The 17,741-nt window shown below is 39.9% G+C and overlaps 1 protein-coding gene across 3 annotated transcripts in view; it reads left to right on the forward strand.

The window, feature by feature from the left end:
- Positions 1-17,741, forward strand: part of abr (active BCR-related) — a 129,196-nt gene that overhangs the window by 19,244 nt on the left and 92,211 nt on the right. Inside the window, exon 1 of one of the 3 annotated variants that reach the window (XM_023342264.1) lies at positions 2,879-3,235. The exons of 1 other annotated variant lie outside the window; for it this stretch is intronic. In XM_023342264.1, coding sequence (XP_023198032.1) covers positions 3,175-3,235 — 61 coding nt within the window. In that variant the 5' untranslated portion in view covers positions 2,879-3,174. Of the gene's footprint in view, positions 1-2,878; positions 3,236-11,676; positions 11,746-17,741 lie in introns of those variants that run through there. One more of the 3 variants, XM_023342265.1, reaches the window with a different exon arrangement.

Here is a 17,741-nt window from a genome sequence, read left to right on the forward strand (position 1 = left end):
TTTTTGATGAAGAGCCACTCACCAACCTTCTTCATCTCCATCTGCTCGCTCTGTGTGAACCTCTTTATGTCTGTGCATCCTAATAGCACATTTATATTCATTAATAATCCCACAATAAATGCTACAAACCAGAGATAAGGATTAAACCTCTACATAGAAACTCTTTAATCATCCTTATGGTGACCCTGTGCATGTTTTCATCAGCTGGCACACATGAGGACTGTAGTGAAAGAAAGGAGTGCTCAGGCCCCGCTGCCTCCAAAGATTGAGGAGAAAGGAGGGGGTGAGAGGTTTTTGGGGTTCCTCCTGTCATCCTTTGTGTCCTAATTGAAGTTTTTCTGCCTCTAAACCCTCCAGACTTTCCCCCCAGCCCCCTGCTGGTTAGAGAGGAGGGAGGTAGGGGGGAGCAGGCCCAACAGAGGGTTGAGGGGAAAAGGTTCATGTCAGGCTTTGTTGCCACTGGCATGATGCCTGTCCCCGATTGCCCTTCTCTATAGCTTTGAGGTTCATAAACCTCAAAACTATTAAAAGGGGTGACGTGAGGTCTTTTTCTGAGAACATGACATCATGTTCTCAGAAAATCATGATGTCATGTTAATAATTTTAGTTTTTCAAAGGATGCACATAAATATTATAGCAGCTACTTTGGTTCTAATGCAGGTATTTCTCCGGTCAGGAAGAACTAGTGCAGTACATGAGTTGTGGATACTTTATATGTTCAACCCGCATGTGTCTGTGTTGATGAGTGGGGTACAGAGAGTTGCCACGGAAACAGAAGATGAGACTCACTCAAAACATGACATGAACTGCATAGTTAATCTCTCTGTTTTTCTTACTGACTAAAAGAGTGGTTGTCTGATAGAAAACACCTGGTTATATTTTGTCCCATAAAAGACTGCGACCTTGAACTTGTGATGCACTGTGCTGCATCGACTAAGTCAAAAAAGCAATTTATAATGCCACCATTACTGACCTTTGTGATCTTGTGAGGTATCGACAGATTTGGATATGGCAGTCACCTTTGACGGAGCATTAATGTCCCAAGGTGAAGCTATGAGCCCACTTTGTTTCAATAACAACAACAAAAAACAAACGCATGTCCTAATCATGAAAAAAGGTGAATTCTGTGGAAGTCCTGATATAGTGGTGAAATCTGTCACTCATATACAGTACAGACCAAAAGTTTGGACACACTTTCTCATTGAATTCAAAAAGTTTGGACACACAGGTGTGTCCAAACATTTGGTCTGTACTGTATGTTCCACAGTACTTTTGTAATGACAAGTAAACTGTGCTGCCATCAGTTGTAGCTGTTCAGAGCCTTTGGCATGCTAACTCTTCACTGACGCAGACAAAGTGTCTGCTGAGATTAGCATGAGATTAAGTAATGTTATTGCTATGAAACTGATTAGGGTTTGTCCCAGTGCTACAATAGTAACATATTCAAGATTTCCCCCAGAAAACATGCTAAGCTCAGTAGTTGGGTGCCAGTGCAGTCATTCATCCAGCGGCCCATCGTGTTTTTGAGTTAAATTTTTTTTAAGTTGACTGGAAATTTGAAAATATCACTTGATAGTTATGTGCCATTGATAGTTTGGAAGATTAATACTTGAACACCAACCATAAAGTCTTAAAAATGGAAACATTTTAAAAAGACTTAAATAAATAAGTCATGCTTGGCCTTCTGGGGGAACAAGTAAAGCCTGGTGACCCGCCAGGCTTATCATACACTCGGGGAAACCCTGATATATGTATGTCATATTTAGGATCTCTGAGTTGCCTTATGATGCCACTGGATACTTCGACTTAGTGTGTTGGGTGTATATTACTGTTTTCATATTTCCTATAGTCGTCAAACTAATGGGAATTGGGCTGCTAGGTAATAATGCAATTTTCCTTTTTACTAACAAATGACCAGGTTACATGTTTACGTCTTGTTAGCTCTGGTTCAGCTAAACATGGCTAATCTCTTGTTTAACTCTGAACTATAAGATCTGCATAATCTTTTCCTGACTTCATGTAGAACATTATTTATTTGGTATGGGTGTGTGAGTGTGCAAGTTTCTGTTCGGTCGTGCTTCTGTTATTAATGACCCCAGCAATACATTACATAGTAATACATAAAGAGGAGGACGATTAAATAAAGCAAATACAAAGTTGTAGAACATTAATACAAGATGCTAGAGAGAGTTTAAAACATCAACTCCCAATCATGTTGTCTTTGATTTCGAAACTGCTAAACTCTATTTTACAAAACAAAATGAGATGTTTTGTCTGCTAGTATTAAAAATCAGTAACTACCATACAAGAATGAGGATTATTTCTCAATAACTTTTAGTTCTTGAAGAAAAATCAGAATTGGCTAAATTGGCATCAGCCTCAAACTGGAGATCGGCCAAGAATCTGTAATCTGTACATCTATACTTTATGTTTAGTTTTGTACGTTACAGTTTGGGATTTAGAAAAATGTTCAGTAAACATATTGGTTTTTAAAGCATGAGATCAAATCTATATGTGTTGTTCCTTAATATTTGTCAGAACATGACGAATATTCTACTTTTAAGCATATATAGGAAGTTAAGTCCAATAGCTTAATTTCTTTTAATAGCTCTGTTTCAGAAAGTTGGTTGAGTTACTTTGAACCAGCTGTTCGGCTTCAGCAGAGATTCTGTTACCCATCCCATGTAGTGACACAAACCGTTCGCTTCACAGCTGCTTCCGAATTCGTTCCTGTGCTTAAAAGAGAGAGTGTGAGAGCAGAGCCGATGAGGCGTTTATTTGGGATCGAGATGAGAGAGAGAGGGCGAGAGAGAGAGGAGGGGTGGATGGAAGAGAGCAAGCCAAAGAGAGAGGGAGTGTTTCTCCCTTTCCCCTAGCAACGGTTGGTGGTGTTCGTCTCCAACCTCTTGTTTTCTTTTGCACACGCACACACATACGCACCCCCACGAACACATCTCCTGCGCTCATTCAGCTCGCTCGCCTTCAGCCTGTTGGAGCCCCGGGGTGTCTCTTCACTTTCGTTTTCTCCAAATGCTTCTCTGGGCTTTTTCTTGCCAGACAAAGGCTTTTCATCACGGATAAGAAAACAGAAATTCTTTGCAAAAAGCAGCGAGATTAAAGAGCGGAGGACGTAAGAGAAAAGCGCAGAGAGTGACAGAAGGAGAGCGAAGGAGGATGGAGCCTCTGAGCGCTCACGGTCTGCCCCGGCTCTCCTGGATCGACACTCTCTACAGCAGTATGTATCCATCCATCCCTCCATCCATCCGTCCATCAATCCATTCATCCATCCATGTCCTCATCTCCACTCATAGATGTTCCTCTAGCCGTCTTACTTTGCACTCCCCATTTTCCTCCTTGTTTCCCTTACACCCACGATTACATGCACACACTTTGAATTCTTTGCATTTTTTCAACACTTTTGCTCTGCAGGTGTTATGGTGGATATCTGTAACTCAGCAGAAAACTCATCTGCATCTCCATTTTTTTCTGCTCTAGAGTGGCAACACCTCACTCTGGCTGTTTTCAGACATGAAGGCAGGGGGATGCCCTTATATTGGCAGTATGTGTCTGAAAACCTGGAGGTAGAACTTTATGTTCCAAGCCATGCAGAAGAGCAGCTCTCTGATGTTTAATTTTAATCAGTTCTTTACTGTATCCTTCATGCTGTGCTGCAGACGCTTGCTGTACACTGGGCCAATAAGTGTTCAGATGGCAGTCCTGTTTAATAAAACAACAATCTCTTAATTTCCCTTTGATAACTTTCCAATGACTTTGATTTGTTTGGTTGTTGTTTAGCTTAAAAAAAGCACAATACTCATTCATATAAAACAACATTCATAAATTAGGGATGAGCATTTAACATACCATTTATTGTGAAAAATTTCTTGTCATGAAAAGAATTTTGATTTAATGTTCTCACAATAGATGTCAGTTAATGTTAAAACACTCATGAACTATCTTCTCCCATTTTTCCTGCCATAGCATCCACAAATGTCAGTAAATTTGAAAATATGATTAAATAAAGTCTCTCTGTGCAGTTTGGCAATATAAATCACACTTCTTTAAGTATATGGCATCAAGAGCAGCTTTAACTTTGTGGCGATATGAACGCTATGCCTAAAAAGAAGTGATAAATACTTTTTAATCATAATTTTAATCATCACCATAGTACCACACAATACTGTGATGAAATTCCAAGTCCATATCGCCAAACCCTACCATACTTTAGTGACATGTATGAATGCTTTTCAGATCAGCTACTGTTATTCTATGCAGCGAAACCCAGGTCTGACCATGGTTCAGTTGGTGTGTTTTTGAGCTTCTTTGTGTGTACGTTGGGAGTCCTGGGCACATGGCACGGCCGCTTGGGATTTGCACCACTGTGCTACTGCTGTTGCCATGTTGAAATCTCCTGAGAGAAAGTAAATAGGAGGATGGACAACATGAAGTCCTGGTGGGATTAAAACGTAGAGGAAAAACATTTTATCTTTGTGGTAAAGAGTGGTAGAATATACTTTCCCCTCATTAATCTTATAAATATTGTGTGAAATGTTTCATTAAAAATAATTTTAGCAGATTTTCTTAAACGCTTTCCTGTGATGTGTATTGTTCTTTGGTTTGTTAAATCGTTTTTTTAAATTGTAACTGTGCAGGAGCTTCAAATTGCCTTTTCAGTGGGTTAGAGTTAAGGGGAGCAGACGGTGTCACACAGCTCCGCAGTTCAAGAGGATTTCACCAAAGTCAACTCGATTATTTTTTAGAACAGTTAACATTGATGCCTGTAGAGTTACTAGAAATTTACATTAGAGCTGAAATTTCCAAAGGACAGCCAACATTTTGGAAACGATTATCATCTGTGACAGAGTTTAAATCCTGAAAAGACGAAAAAACAGGGTGACTTTAAAAATATGTTTCACAATAATGACATTTCAAACTCAAGACTAATAAAGCTAATATCATGTATGTTTAAAACTGACATTTGGTTTTTTTAAGAAAGCATTCACCTGAAGGAAATGCCACTTAAAATAAGCTGCACACAAGTTGATCGCCCTCTACCTCCAACCTCCTAGCCGGATGCTCAAGTCTCTCTTCTGCAGACTATCCAGATGAACCCTACCTTTAAATGCTGCTGACAGACACACGGAGGTTTTATGCCTACAGTGGTGTCATTTTGTGTTGATCTTGTTATACTTCACATGATGTGTAAGAAAAAATGTCTGCAGAGCATCGTGACTTCTTACTTCAAATGTTAACAAGCATGGAGATATAAATAATTATATTAACATAGTGCCCATCCCAGGGGTCTTTTAGTTGGATCCCTATTTCAGAGAAAAATGGAGCCAAAAAACCCTCTTTGCTCTTACTGTTGAAACCCGTACCAGTGGCGTCAGTGTTCTCTCATGACTGTAAATGCTTTACAGAGCTGGATTTTTTTAGATGCTCAATGCATGCATTAATACTCATCTACCTGTGTTTCTGTTTGATAATCAGTTTCTGAATCATATTTAGCATTCACATGGTTTTGCTGTATTCGGTGTATCCTGGCATCCATGTGAAGCTGATTACATTCTATTTCAATACCCTGTGGAAGTGGATCCATTTTTAATGGCACCAGAGGCCAGGTGTCTGCACCAGGAGACTGGATATTAGTTTCACAACTCTTTACTATCATGAAAAGAAAAATAGCCACAAACATTCATGCAGCTTAATATCTTTTGCTTTGCCTGTGGAAAGTTGCTGAAATTGTCGTCTGCTCAAGAACATTCAACATGAGTAACACCTCAGAATGTGTGAAGAGACTCATATTTCCGAGGAAATAGTACGCTGACCGCATCCCTCTGCTTTCAAACCGGTATGCATCCCAACTACAGCTTCCTCTGTTTTCCTGGGAGTTACTAACGCGATGGTGTAATTGCATCTGTTCTTTTTAGCCGCTGACGTGTTAATGGCTGTGTGTGCGCCGATCAGTGACCGCACATCCTGAACCACAGGAGCCAAGTGGGAGTAAATGCTCAAAGGCAGAGTGACTCTGCTTCTCCCAGAGAGACTGAAGCCTTTCTGTTTAACCCCACCGCCGATTTAGGCAGCGTGTTGCATTTCTGCCACGTGTTTGTTCTGCAACGGCTAATCCTAAAAGGCTTACAGCACCAGTGTGTTGAACAGTAAAAATAAAACATGATAAATTAAAGTCTTCACATTAGAGCAAGCCCACTTGGAAGAGAAAAACAAGGCAAGTCCAGAGCTTTCATCAGTCTTCCTCTGCAACATTTGTCCAGTCAGCATCTAAAGTAGTCGGATCTCTGAGAGCAATTAGTACGTCTCAGCTGCTTCCCTTCAGCATTTTTTTTTTGTCAACATTTTTTCAGCTCTTGTTTCAGTTCTGAGGCTAATCACTGTCTCTGGTGGGTTTCTCAAACAGAGTCATAAACTTAATCAGTTTTGTTCTAATCTGCTGCAGAGTGAGGACTTTCCCCCCTTCCTGTGGTTTGATGCTTTAGGCTGCTTTCTCAGTTTTCTGTCTTAGAATCTGACTTTATGAGATACCAAGATATTGCGTAACATCAATCATAGCTTTATGACTTAGTTGCTACAGCAACTGGTAATTTTTCTGTGTGTGTTTTAGCTTTGTGTCATGGATAAAAAAATATATTTTCCTATTTAGTTTGTCAAGTTATTCCCCCCATTGACCATTGTTTACAATAGCTCCTTTAACAAACCGTTTCAATGGAATGTAAAAAAAAAATAATTAAAAAAACATAAAAGAAGAAATCTACCAACATTTTACATAACGGGCAGTATTTGTTTTTAACTTTTGTATGAAGGTATTTCATGTTGCTCTGACTGATGTCTTCACGCAGGGCCATTTCCTGAAGTGCCACAGTAATGTTGACATATTTGATGTGACTTCTTGACCAAAAAGGTCACAACATAATGTTGTCGTTTTGAATCGTATGTGCTAAAAACGTTAAATAAGTTATTCTGCTTTGAAAACTTTGCATTCTGATTTGTACATTATAACATTTAACAACTGTTGTTTCAGCTGCCCTCTGTGCATCTCTGCCTATACTGAAAACATTCCAAGCGCAATGCATGGAGGAGGGGATATCAAAGGCAGACGGATGCCTGCAGCAACTATTGCAGTCTCTCTGCTACTATTTTGCAAGCTATCCAAAACATGTTCCACTTAAAATTGGTTAGCACTTGAACAACATTTAAATGGAGTTTGCTAAGGGACTCAAGTCAATCAATTAAAATGTCTTGACTATGACCTCGGTCTGATACTTGGGATTTAATAGTGATAGACTCAGTCTTTATGGTCCTCACTGCAACCTACAGAATTAGACTTGTCTCTGCCATGCTTCAGTGGCATGTGCAGCTCAATCAAAAGGGAAAGCCAGATTATGTAACAATCTGGATATGGACATTTTGGCATGGTGGGGCCGATGTGGCACGTGCACATTCAGGGACGTAACGTGTGTGCATATGTCAAATGGATTTTCCCTAATCCGATTCAGAGGGAGGAAGGCTTGAATTTATGTGCATCTCTGGGGATGCGATAAAAATAGTTTTGGTCACGCCGGTGTGTCAAAGAGTAGTTCTGCTGTGCTCTAGTAACCACACCACGATAATCAGGATTGGCAGATGAGTAGTTTGTCACTTGTTAAAGATTGTAGCATGAGTCTGTATTTTTATTGCTTTTTTGGAATAAACTGTTCTAATAGCTGGTAATCCATCAATTCTTCATCACTAAACAATTACGAAATAAATAAAGTGTGATCTGATTAATGTAGAGTTTGGTTGTAAGTTAATTAATATAACATGTTAAAGAAGTATGACAAACAATTTCTGCTAGTCATCCACTGCCCAGTGTGTTAATGATCAGTAAAGATAACTCCAATGGTCATGAAATTTGCCCCAACTCCTCTGGTCATTTGGTCACACAGTCCGTCATTGGGATGTGACTGTCTCAGCTGGTGACACTACCTCTTATTACATGTGTCTTTTCTGATATCCCACAGAGAAGACCCACAGGTGCTTACTCTCTGCTTGAAGTATTTTGAGAAGAAGGCCAGATTATTGAAAACCTCTTTCAGTATCATATGGGTACTCAAATGTTTCTAATATATCAACTTGGCTATTCCACAGTGTAGCAAAGATTTGATCAGGCAGGTCTTCCTTGAAAGAGACCCTAGAGCCGTCCCAAAACCATCTAAGGGTGCATTCACACCAACCGTTTAGTCCCCTTTAATCGCACTCTAGTTCATTTGTCTAGAAATCCGGTTTGTTTGGGGAGGTCTGAATATGCCATTGAACTCTGATGTGGATCAGTGGTTGCGTTAACGGAATATTTTCCGTATTTGATTGGTTATTTGTTTAAACGACGGGAAAATTTAAAGCCTGTCGGTCATTTGACAGGTTATAATTAACACCCTTGACCTGGTGCAGATGCGCAGACATTCTAGACTTTACGCAAAGAGTTCATCATAGAGGCAACTAAAATCAATTAATAAAAAAATATTTTCTGAATATCATCTCATGAACACTGAACTACTAAATGTGTCTTTGTGACCGGGAGCTGACAGCGTGTTGGAGAGTTATGGACCGGACGCTTTGGAGTGTCTGGTTGGGAAGCGCATTCCTAACCTTTGGTTGAAATGGAGCATTTAATTAGAGTCTCCATTACATACAGAACAGAGAAAACTAAAGAGAATTCAGCGTTGAGCTAATCCATTCATAGTCTAAACAGAGGAGCCGGCAGTTTATCTTGGGGAAATAAATAAAGTTAATTTTAATTAGACTGTAACAAGCACAGTCTGCTGCACTTTTCATACAAAAGGAAGTTTTGCTTAGTGTCTTTTTTATGTGCAGCACCACCAAAGCCAAGGGTTTAAAAAGATTTCTCAAAGGGTTTGGTTTATTTGACACAATGCGGTGTGAAAGTGAACCGCATCAGCTGAAAATGTAACAAATGTTGCAGCATTGGTCCCCTATCGAACTGAGTCTACCGGACTATCAGGTGTGAAACACCCAAAAGGGACCTTAAATACCTTCTTCAACCCTGGGAACACATCGGGATTGCCCAGGATTAACTGGAAAGTGTTGCTGGGAAGAGGAACATCTTGAACCACTACCTCAACAGAGAGATGGATGTGATTCCCAGGCTGCCATATTCTTTGTCTGGATTTCCTCTGGAGCACATTAACTGTAATTGATGGAGTTTACTGCCAGCCAGCAGCTCCTGGCTGACTTCAACTCAGTCCCAGTTCTGTCTTCATGTGTTAAATGTTAGCAGTTATTTGGCTGTCACATGCCTTGTCTCAGCAGACGGACTCTCTGCGATTCTGGACAGCTTCCCAGCAGACTCTCCGAGGGGAGTTTTAGTAAATCCAGGAATGTCTCGGCTGTTGCACCTTACAGAGACCCGATGTGACCAAACCACTTGTCTTTCTCTAACTTCACCTCTCAGAAAGAACATCCAGTACTTCTACACTCCAGGGGCCATAAAACCAAATCTGTCATCTGAGAGTGCTTTTCAAACATGTCAGTTGTTTCTCAGCCACACAACTTAGGTTAAATCAGCCACCTAATCCAAGTGTTTGCCAGTTGTATATTTAGTTATTTATTATATTTAAATAACTACATATTTAAATACATTTAAATATTTAGACATGCAAGCTTTGAATATCGATTCAAAGCTTGCATGTCAGCGTTGAATCAATGTCCTCGCATCGTTTCATCCCTACCGTTGTCCTGGTCAACAGATGAATCTGTTCTTTCTTTTCTCTGAGCTGTAGCTATAGAAACAGCCATTCAGACTTCTTGTCACACACATGAGCAGGAAACAATCTGAGTCAGCCTCAAGCACTGTTGTTATGTAATACAGTAATCTCTACTGCCCCCTCAGTGCCATCTTTCTCTGCTTTGTGTTCAAGCATTGTCTTTGCTTTGGGCCCGTTAAGGAGTTCAGGCTTACGTAAGAAGTTCATCTCTTCACAAAAAAATGCTCCCCAGTTTTATTTAGCAAAATAAAGATGCTGGAAATGACTAATTTGACTATTTCAAATGAACATGTCTAGCTTATAGCAGTGAAACTGAGATCTGGCTATCAATTTCAAGTCTACCTTGACTTCTTAGTTGCTTCCTTCCCTGCAGGGGTTCTGCTGTACCATGACAACCTGAGTTCATTCAGTGACGACCTTCTCCATTATGGATGCAGCTTTTGTCACTGACAATATGTTATAGTTCAACATGCAGCAAACAAGCAGGAGCAAGATAGCTTAGCTGATCCTTTAGCAAGAGTCAATAGGTTGTACATCCCAGAAGTTACTGATATGAACTGTATTTATTAAATTCTGTCTTACAAAACTTTTAGAGAAATCCGACAGCAAAGAAACACTGATTAAATCCAGCGTGGCACCGATATGAAATATGTACCATTATTGATTTTTGATATTAGTAATTCTGCTATGGCTAAAAACCAATATTTACTGATAAATGTTTCCCTACCCTTTTAACACCTTGAAAAAATTACCACACCACAATCACTGTCATTGAGCCATGCCCAAATACGAAATACCACATGGCCAACCCCCACCATTCCCGTAACATGTACACAAACAGCAACAAGATTAAAATAAAAATCGCTTATCATCATCATTATTGTTATTATTGTCCCAGTTTTATTACACAGCCTGCTAAATATGACCTGTAGCCAATCATAAATTGAGATGACGGAAAGCATGGAGGGGAATCCAAAATACAGAGGACAAAACAACTGCTATGGCACACTACAAAGTCAGGTGAATGTGAGGGACGTCTTTTTGTATTGTTTTTGTCTCTGTTAAAAATAGCCCGCAAACCTATCGCCATTGCTTTGTCCTTGTCTTCCATGTTTTTTTACTCTGAAATCATGTTTGATCTCGAAAGGTTTTGTGAGATTTCCTGTCTGACATCTGAATGGCCGTGTGTGGTTTGCTGTATTTGCTGTGTGGCTGTAGACCACACAATCTGGTACCAAACCTGATATATCTATGATTTCTTATTCCCTTCAGTCTCTCAGGTTCTGAAAATCAGCCAATAATTTTAAAATCTTGCCATGTGAAGTAGGCATTAGGTTGGTGTTTCTATAGTCATCCATCCTTGCTAGAAAGTAAGAGTGAATTAAAAAATATTATAATTTGATCTACTAAAAATTTCCTACAAATTGAAAAGTATCTTAAATATGAAACTGATTTTGGATGTTAAGCTTCTAAAATAACCACTGGTTTAAGTATCAGATGTCTCACCATCATTATTTTGGTTAAGCTCTGGTATCCTTTGTTGTGGTTGATGTTAGAGGGTGTGTCATGTGTCTCAGTGTGTTTGTGCTCTAAGTCTGTGGGGACCATCACTATACCCTGAGGGGGCTGAAGCCTTTTGTGTGTGCGGGTGTGTGTCTGTGTGTGTGAGTGCTCCATGACATAGACAGCAGTCATGCTGTAGGGCTATGGTAACCACCATCCTCTTCCTCCTCTGCCATCCATGCCCCATCTGTCTCAGCCAATCGGCACAGAAAGACCTCTCTTCCTCAGCCAATGGTGAGGCTGGCATGTTTACATGCTCCCGGAAGGCAGGGGCCATCATTAAGCATTCAGGTTAGTGTAGCGGAAGAGAGGAGTGGGGGAGACAGGAAGAGAAGATGAGACCATTATGAGTTGGGGCTGATGGATGCACTCGGGCAACAACCAGTCAACCAGCCAGACGCAGGTGAGCAAACATATGTACTAATTCATCGCAAATTTGATTACATTCGGTATTTAGAGATATTTCTTCAATAAGTTTATGGCTGATAAACCAAGAATCCATTAGGCCATTGGAACTTTTCTCTTCTTTATGTCTTTGTATACATGTGCTTTTGCTGGGGTCATTAAAGATTAATTGCCCCACTAAGCTGTTGCCATCTGGTCTCAGTGTGTTGTCTATATGCTTATCTCAATGGATGCTGTTCAGCCTGATTGGCTCTTTGACATTTGAGAAATCCTCAGTGAGAAAATAAGGAAAAAGGCCAAATGCACAGAATTAAGCTGTCATGTGAACAGGTTCATGATCTTCTGATATGGGATTAGTGAGTGGGAGTAAAAGTAAGGTGAGGAATTATTTCCTGTGTGTGTGTTTGCATGTGGTATGCCTTCATTTTTCTTCGTTTCCCCTACACCAACAAGCTGTCTGTGGATGTCTGAATACATCACATTAAGCAGGTCACATGACACAAACGGGCAGGAAGCTGAAGCAGCCATTACGCACCATATTTTATTTTGATCGTCATTGTAAAGGGTGACAAACACTTAGATGGTGTCTAAGTAAACAAAATCTATATTTGTACTTATCTCCATTTAGATATTTGTGTACAAACAAAAAACATATCAGCAAAAAGCCTTTGCTGCATGTCTTTTCCCCCTTTCTCTGCCCCTTTCCTTTTGGCATATTTTTTAAAAAAAGGCCCCTAGAGCTGCAAATATTCTAAACTTCCCCGTTCTCCACCAGAAAACAGAACGTGAATATCCGTTATAACGCAAGGTGGTTTTTAAAAGATTCCATTTTATTGTTATTATCAGTAGTAGCATCAGTTTGAATACTATTTACACATGTTGTAGACAGTAAGGGAAGAGTAAGCATGCTTACTGTGTATGTTTTTAAGTGAACATGTTTACTGGGCTAAAAGTGATTAATTTTTTGTTCTGCTGTTTATACTGAACACTGGGAGGCTATAAAAGCTGATATTTGTTGTCTCCTCAGAGGCAGACCAACAGTCTGCTGCTTAACAAGCGTGCTGCTCAAGCCTCAAAGCTTGCCAACTGGACTCTTAAAATCATTATCATAATGACAATAATGTGTGGCGTTTCTTTTGTTTCCATCACTTTCCACATAGCAGAGGATTTTTCTTGTGAACTACAGAAAAGTGTTGGTGATTAACAGTTCACCGAGACACGGAGGGAGAACATAAAGCAACTTTGACAGGCAGGCAAAACTCTCTGAAAGCTTTACCGTTCAAGGACTTCAGACTGTACAAATGGACATATTGGACAATTTTGAAACGCTGTTTTTTTGAAATCTTTGTATAGTTTTATATCTGTAACCAGTACATGCATATTTGGAGAGACACATGAAAAGTAGTGATGACATGACCATCAGGACTAGTCATGTCAACATGACTTTTGTTCTGTAACAGCTGCACCTCCTCACCCCCACATGTTGCTCAGTAATCTAGTCTAAGCATGTCCTGCATCAGAAATCCATCCATCTAGAGCAGGGGTGCCCAAAGTCGGTCCTCGAGGGCCGGCATCTTGCACGTTTTCGTTCTCTCCCTGGTGGTAGTAACAACCTTTTCAGCATGTAAATGTTCTTGTTAGTCCTTCCAATGAGCCATCATTTGGTCCAGGTGCGTTAAACCAGGGAGAGAACTAAAACATGCAGGACACCGGCCCTTGAGGACCGACTTTGGGCACCCCTGATCTAGAGAGTTGTTGTTGACTTTACACTGATATTCTAAACTGGCTCTGTTTTCAAGACAATGTTTGCGTTCCTCACGTTTGAGGTCAAAACTTCCTCTCATTGTCTTCCTTCTATCTTAATTAATGTAAGCAGAAGCAAGTTGTGGGACTGCGACATGGCCACCGCACAATATATCTAAAAGCAATCATCATGACAGTGTCAGTGTCATTCATCCTTTGCGTTTTGATATTTTTAGCCAGTTAATTGGAGAGTGGTACATTTTCATTATATCTCCTTATCTGGTATAAAACTGTAATTCCTTGGCTGTAAATGTTTTGTAGCTTAAATGTAAAAAAGGGATAGGAAATGAATGGAATTTTTGTATGCAGTAATCATGCCAAGTAGTATTAACATTACAGAAACAGCCAGAATGATGTGGCAACAGATCTCTATTTTAGCATATTAGTGATTTATTTCAAAAGGGATGTTTATTGGAGTTCTGAAGTAAACGTCAATGCATCTGTGACAACGCTGTGGTACTTTTGAGGTCTGTTGGCCTCAAAAGTGTCTCCTCTATGAAGGAAGCCATTTTTAGGAAAATGGTTTTTAAAAATGTTCAGATTCAAGTTTTGTCAAATCAAATCATTTAGTCTTTTTACAATAAAGCAAATCCTATACAGCTTTATGTATAAAGCTGTAAATATGGTGAGACCATATTTACTCATCGTTCATTCAGAGTGGTGAAAGGAATAAATAACTATCACAGTATCACTTTATTATTATTATTATTATTATTGACAGTACAGAATGTCTTCTGCCTTTTGTATGGCTCTCATTAAAAACATTTCTGTTAAATTAGGTAATCTAACTGCTACAATTTAGCTAGCCACTTTTACAATTTGTTTGATCCTGCTTGTTTTTAGAAAAACACAAAATAGATCAAATATAAAACTGCTACTCTTCCTTTGAGTGTATAGTACATCCATGAACGTCCTCCATCTTTATGTCTTCCAAGGCTAGTTATGAAACTAGAGTATCTTCTCTGCCTTATTGACTCAAAGTAACCCCCAATGCTTTTAAGTGGTGCGAAACATTTCCTTGACCCTGAACTACTCGGTCCAACACCCTCAGTGTCTCAGTCTTACTCCCTCTTAGCTGCATCATATTCTCCTAATTGGGCTGTGGAGCCCACTAAACAGACAGCACAATCACCGATTGGGTCGCCCCAAAGGCTTTAGCCGGGCTTTTGCATTTTAATGACTTTATTGTAGTGCTTTTGTGTCACTGCACGGTTTGATTCATTTTCCATTAGCACATGTCCACCAACGGACATCCACAGTTAGTGGCACGCTGAGGAGTAGAAGCACACACAGCAGATTTACAGCACTTTTTTACTGCAGGTGTGTGGGCACTGAATAGCTTTTCAGTACATGTGACTGATTTGTCTCCTCAAACCTGCTGCTAGTGTGGGGAGTGGTTCGGCTGTAGTGAAAGTGTTTCTGGGTCTTTAGGTGTGTCTCCATGTGTTCGGTGGAGTGCGTTTCCCATGATGCATGGAAGCTGTGTGGCATTTCTAACCCGTCTGAAATATGGAGATCTATGCCAGGTAGTTGTAACATATAGTGACTGGCTGCTATGGCAACATCTCCTGGTTGAGTTTGGGGGGATGTAGTGAATGAGTAGGGGGACTGCATACAAGTACAGGAGGGGTCCTTATCTCTTGCTGCCTACAGGCACATGGCTCATGAAGATATCCAGCAGTTGTGGATTTGTCTGTCCTTTGGCATATTAAGGGACAATACTGGCTTCTATCAGCCTGTCCCCCAGCAGGAAGTGCTCTACATGTGTGCACACTCCATGTGGAGTAGCTAGATAATGAGCACCCTTCTTCATCTCAGTTAGCTTCTGATGATTTTTGATGTAATGGTGAACTGCAAAATAAATATGTATTAGTGTGGTCTCAATGGTTCATGCTGATTAGACTTTTACTCTCCCTCATCCACCGTTATTTCTCTGTGTTCTGAGTGTTGTATGGAGGTCAACCGTCTTATTGGCCTTCGTTGGGTTTGTTTCCTGAACATAGCTGTTAGTCCTATCGGAGGACCCAGCCATTATCAGCTCGATCAGGCTGGATTAAAGAAATGAGGAGCAAAAATCCCACTTTAACCTGTTTATCCAAAGACCACAGCTTGTCTTGAGCCTGACTTAGGAGTTCAATAATCACTTTTTTAGCTTAAAACCCTGAATTATTATAAAATTTTTTCTCAGGAAACCATCTTTATCAATCTTTCACACTGTTCCCATTTTGCCACATGTCTAAACGAGAAGAAATGCTGAACATTTGAAAATAAAGTCCTGTCTCCTATTTGAGAAGCGTACCTTAGTTTTGCATAGTGCATGTGTATCTGGATGAAGAGTGTAAAATATACAGAGGACTGTATATTTTAAACTGTATATATACAGTCTTCAACAAACTTGCCTCAGTTTGTAATTATAGTTTGCATATTTACAAATTATAAATAAATGACCCGAAGCTTGTGGTCCACATATTTTTTGTTTTTCAGAAATCCACTTGAAGTATCAGAGCCACTCTGTGAAAATGGTGACCATGAGTCACTCACACCTCTTTTTATCTTTGTCCTTTTCCATGTTGCCTTCTGTTTGCTGCTGCTTCTTCTAACTTCTCAATCCTTCTCAAGTCAGATGATGGATTAATAGATTTTAAACGCGCTCCGAACACAATGCACTTTTAAACAAAAGCCATTTCACCTTCAATCATCTCCAACATACGGTCTCCCTCGTCCAATAAAATCCCAATTTAACACTCCGGAAGCAAACTAGATTGGAATGCGACGGCGTGCGGCGAGACTCATCTGAAACATCTGCCCATCTGTTGCTGATGCATGAACACGTGGCCGCTTGCTTTCTCTCTCATTGTATCGTGAAGTCAGATGTTGTCTGGAAGAGATGGGTGTGTTCATGTATTGATTCCGGTTCAGATGGTTTCAGGACGAAGCAGCTACCAGTAGAGAATGCAATATACCGCTCCTCATCTGCCTCTTTGGTCAGCAGCTGCTTGTTTTAAGCCAACAGGTATGCTTCTTTTTTTTTACTCATAGGTTTAAAATAGGGACGTTATGAAAGAGTATTATTTGAAGTGTTTTGATCTGTGAATTTGAAGCACTGCACTTTGTAGCTGGTTGTGTTTCTGCTATAAAAAATTGCTTTATGAGTGTGGAGTGGTGTAACCGGGCGCGGACACAGGCCATCACCAAGGCTTTTAATTTCCCCAGTGTCAACCCCTAATTGATAATTGCAGAACAGGGAGGTGTAAAAGCCTGAATGCACTGCATCAACACACTCACACAAACACAATGACTGTGCATTCGTCTTGCTACTAATGTACTGCTGCGGCTGGGAACCTGAAACTTGGCAGCTGAAATATTATTCCAGATTTTTTTTGTTTTGTTTTTGACATAGTGTTTTGTCTTGTCTTTAGAGAGTTTTCTTGAAATCGCTTGTTATCTTCAAACACTCTGGAAAGTGGTCATGGAAGGTGTGGAAAAAACGCTCATCAGACGCTGAAAGGTGGAATATCGGTTTGTGTGATTGTCGGGTTGCTTATTCATTTTCAGCAGCTCTCACAGTTTGCACGCCAGTTTCTTGGTGCCCACACACTGTTGGCTGACTGCAGGCCATGATGTAATCCATTCTCTCCTGAGAAAATTAATGAGGAAGGCAGCACAGCTCCCTGATTAGATTCTCACGCTGTAGCGGCAACTTTTTCTCACTGTGATTTTATTAGTTGGGTCCATGTGTACAGTGAGTTCAGCGCTCATAACGGGTGAAAGGAGAAGACTGGGACAATGGTTGTGTTCACTATGCAGCTTATTTTATCAGTCATTATGTTGTGAAGTTAGTTTAAAGCTTTAGAGTTGCATCAATGGATTGTAAAGACAGCCATGTTTTATGACTTATGTTCAGTTCTTGACATTTATTGACAATCTGGTGAAATCAAATCAAATTCTCTAAAAGTCTTGTTAATGTTGTCCTGAGATTAGATTTTTTTTTAATGTTTCCAAGAGTTTATTTCACCCTTTATTTCAATTTGTATTCTGTTTTTAATTTTCCAGGAATCAAACTAATTTGATTAGTTGTGCTAACCATTGTGCTAATGGTCAGAAAATTAGCAACTAAACTGAAAATGGGCAGAGGTTGGTCACCTCTAATTTTCTAGAAAATTATTTTAACTTAATGATACAATTACTTGC

The sequence above is a fragment of the Xiphophorus maculatus genome, chromosome 11, assembly GCF_002775205.1.
Source record: "Xiphophorus maculatus strain JP 163 A chromosome 11, X_maculatus-5.0-male, whole genome shotgun sequence".
Taxonomy (NCBI): Eukaryota; Metazoa; Chordata; class Actinopteri; order Cyprinodontiformes; family Poeciliidae; genus Xiphophorus; species Xiphophorus maculatus.